The 2,919-nt window shown below is 67.1% G+C and overlaps 2 protein-coding genes across 2 annotated transcripts; one reads left to right on the top strand and one right to left on the bottom strand.

Moving 5' to 3' along the window:
- Window positions 1-23: 23 nt before the first annotated feature.
- On the top strand, window positions 24-224 carry MNEG_15832 (hypothetical protein; the record flags this gene model as incomplete). Its single annotated transcript, XM_014035698.1, has 1 exon — window positions 24-224. A coding segment is annotated over one exon (201 nt), but the record flags the coding sequence as incomplete, so codon positions are not given.
- A 1,329-nt stretch (window positions 225-1,553) lies between these two features.
- On the bottom strand, window positions 1,554-2,085 carry MNEG_15831 (hypothetical protein; the record flags this gene model as incomplete). The annotated part of the gene is made up of 2 exons (XM_014035697.1): window positions 1,554-1,664; window positions 1,921-2,085. The coding sequence occupies 2 exons, from the start codon at window positions 2,083-2,085 to the stop codon at window positions 1,554-1,556; spliced, it is 276 nt and encodes a 91-aa protein (XP_013891151.1).
- Between the last annotated feature and the right edge of the window lie 834 nt (window positions 2,086-2,919).

Genomic DNA, 2,919 nt, shown 5'->3' with positions numbered 1-2,919 from the left:
ACCCCACCCCCCACCCCCCAAAGGTGTACCGCGACGAGGCGACCCCGGTGGAGGACTTTTTCAGGGAGAGGGGCGTCCTCCTGGATTTCGAAATTACGGGGGGCATCCCAGAGACGCTGCCCCGCCTGCTGGCTGCCCTCGCGCCGCACGCGGCGCGGGGCGGCTCTGCCGCCGCAGCCGAGGCAGAGCGAGAGCCGCGCGCGGCGGCGGAGGGCGGGCGGTGAAGGGGCGCCGCGTGCGGAGCGCGCGCACACGTGCCGTGGTTTGGCTGAGCCTTCGGGTGGCGCCAGCCGCCGCCGTGGATGCTTGACTGACCAACGCCGTGTTTATGAGTTTCGCGGTCCCATCGGTCTCGCTGCGGCGAGTGTGTGTAGTTTCTGAGGAGGGGTGGGCTGCCGCGAGATTGTGCGGCAGGGTTGCTGCAGGCGGCTGATGGCAGCAGGTTCGCTGTGCCCGCACCCACCACGCTTGGAGGGGACCAGCCGTGCTTCTGAGTGCAGCACCATTCAGCCAATTACTTGAATTCATCGCATGTGCGCAAGCCATGCGTCGTTGTTGCACATTTGCTTCTGCGCGTGTTGCAGCCGCCGCCGAACAAAGGCGGCGGCGCCCAACAGTGCGGGGGGGTCTGCGCTTGGAGATGAGAGTAATCATATGCCTTACTGAGCCCAGGGGTACCCGTGGCTGCAGCTCGCTGCCCACCAGGGCCACCCCAGTGCTGCCAACCGCCGCGGCGGCGACAAGTGATCGGACACCTTCGCTGCTGTCGATGCGGCAGGCATCGCCAGGCAGCGCCAGCTGGGCGAGCCGCCAGAACGCGCCCAAGGAAAGAAAGGAAGCGGCGTGCGTGCTGCGGCGCGCCTGGATGCCGCCTGGTTGCGCTCCACCTGACCCCCTGCCCCCCCGGATCAGACACTGTAAAGCCTAAAAAGCCCAGGCACGACATGGTGCCCGGAGGTGACAACACCAATAAAGGTACAGGGAGTTGCGCAGAAATCATCTCGCGTTTGGGGGGCGGCGTGCTCGACGCACCCCTGCTGTCCGTTGAGCGCCGGAGGGGTGTGGTGCGATGCGGCTCGCAGATACCACCCCGCTTAATGCCTGATGGAAACGCTGCGATTGGACGCTGCGATTGGACAAAAGCAGAGCAAGAGGAATCAAGGCGTTTGCAGTATGGCAGGTGCGGGTGTCCGTTTGATGCAACCGCGCCTGGCCCAGAAGCGTAATTTGGGGCATGCGGGGCATGTTTTTGGGGGCGGTGCTGATGTTCCCTGCTGCTGCCGCCGCTGCTGGCTGTGCTGCTGCTGCAGCTGCTGCTGCCGCTGGTAATGGTGGTGGTGATGGTGCTGCAGCTGCTATGGTGCTGCTGCTTCATGACTGTTGATGACCGGGATGGCCCCGCAACGAGCTCCCCGCCTCGGCCGCCGCGCTCTCAATCTGCCGCACTGTCGGCGGCGCCGCGCGCCGCTGGGGCCCTGGCCCGCGGCTCGGCCCGCCGCCCGAGGCTCCTGCCGGGCGCCGGAGCCGCCTGGCCGCTCGCCACATCAGCATGCCTAGCTGATGTGGCTCGTGAGCTGCCCCAAAACAGACACCCAGCTGGCTGGCACCGTGCTGCTGTTTTTCAGGCGCTCCAGCAGCCCGCCGCGCGCGGCCGCCGCGGCCTCCTGCGGGGCGAGAGGCGGGGGGAGGGGTGCTGATGGGCGCCGGCAGGCGACGCGCGGCTCAGCGGGCGCGTCGTGCTGCGGGCGTGCATCGATCAAGCCGACAGAAAAACTCCTCTGTACAATTCAGAGTCGGCAGCCGCTCCCGCTGAATACCTTGGGCATACACTTGGTCAACAACATGCTGAGTCGCTCAAACGGCTGAGGTCGGGCGGCGCAGGCCAAGATCATTCAAGATCAGCAAATTGAGATCACGCACCGCGGCCTTGATCTCGTCGATCGCCGCCGACAGCTCCTCGACAACGGTTTTGAATGACGGCCGCATCTCCGGGTCGAAGTCGCAGCAGGCATGGCAGAGAACCAGCAGCGAGGCCGGCAGGGAGGCGGGCAGCACGGGCTGCAGCTGCTCGTCGGCTACCGCCATGGCGATCTGGGGGCGTTGACGGTGAGGGCGCATCGGGCGCACATCGGGCGGCTGTACAAGGTGCTTCACATACTGGGCTAGTCAGACAGAAGCAGGCCGTGACCCCGTTTGAAACAGCAGGATTAGAGCGAAGACAACACGCCGGCTGGGGCAGCTGCTCCCGGCCCCATGTGATGGCCCCAGGGCTGTCAAAGCAAGCGGACGCTCCCGGCGGCCGGGGCGGCGGCGTCGGGCGCTTGAGGGCTGTCCTCGCCTGCACGGGTGTCATGTACGTGTGCGCGTAGGGTATCTGGCAGGTGATGGCCTCGGCCAGCGTCACGCCAAAGGACCAGACGTCCGCCTTGACGTCGTAGACCTCGTGCCTGGGGCGCGAAGTTCACAGTCGCGGTGGCGCGGCCGCGCGGGTGACGCGGCGACGTCAGCCAGTTAGGTGCGCATGACGCCCTGGCGGCACGGCGAAAAGAACCGCAACAAACACATGCGCCTGGGAACCCAGCCATGGAAAGGCCCCGCTCTACCCCGCGTCGCGACCGTGCCCCCCATCAAATCATCTCGGCGCCACCCCCCCCCTCCCACGGTATCATCCATTATCTCCATGAACCCCCCACATGATCACCCGACCCCCCACCCCACCGTATCATCTCGGGGGCCATATACAGGTATGTCCCCGTCTCCCCTGTCAGCGTCGCCGCCGACGCCGGCCGCAGCCGCGCGAGCCCAAAGTCCCCCAGCCGCGCGCGCCCCGCGCCGTCGATGAACACGTTGGAGGGCTTCACGTCCCGGTGCAGCACCGGCGGCGCGCACGCCTCGAGCGCGGCGAGCGCGCCGCAGACC

Source organism: Monoraphidium neglectum (genome assembly GCF_000611645.1).
Source record: "Monoraphidium neglectum strain SAG 48.87 unplaced genomic scaffold scaffold05707, whole genome shotgun sequence".
Taxonomy (NCBI): domain Eukaryota; kingdom Viridiplantae; phylum Chlorophyta; class Chlorophyceae; order Sphaeropleales; family Selenastraceae; genus Monoraphidium; species Monoraphidium neglectum.
This window is presented reverse-complemented; position numbering and strand designations above follow the sequence as displayed.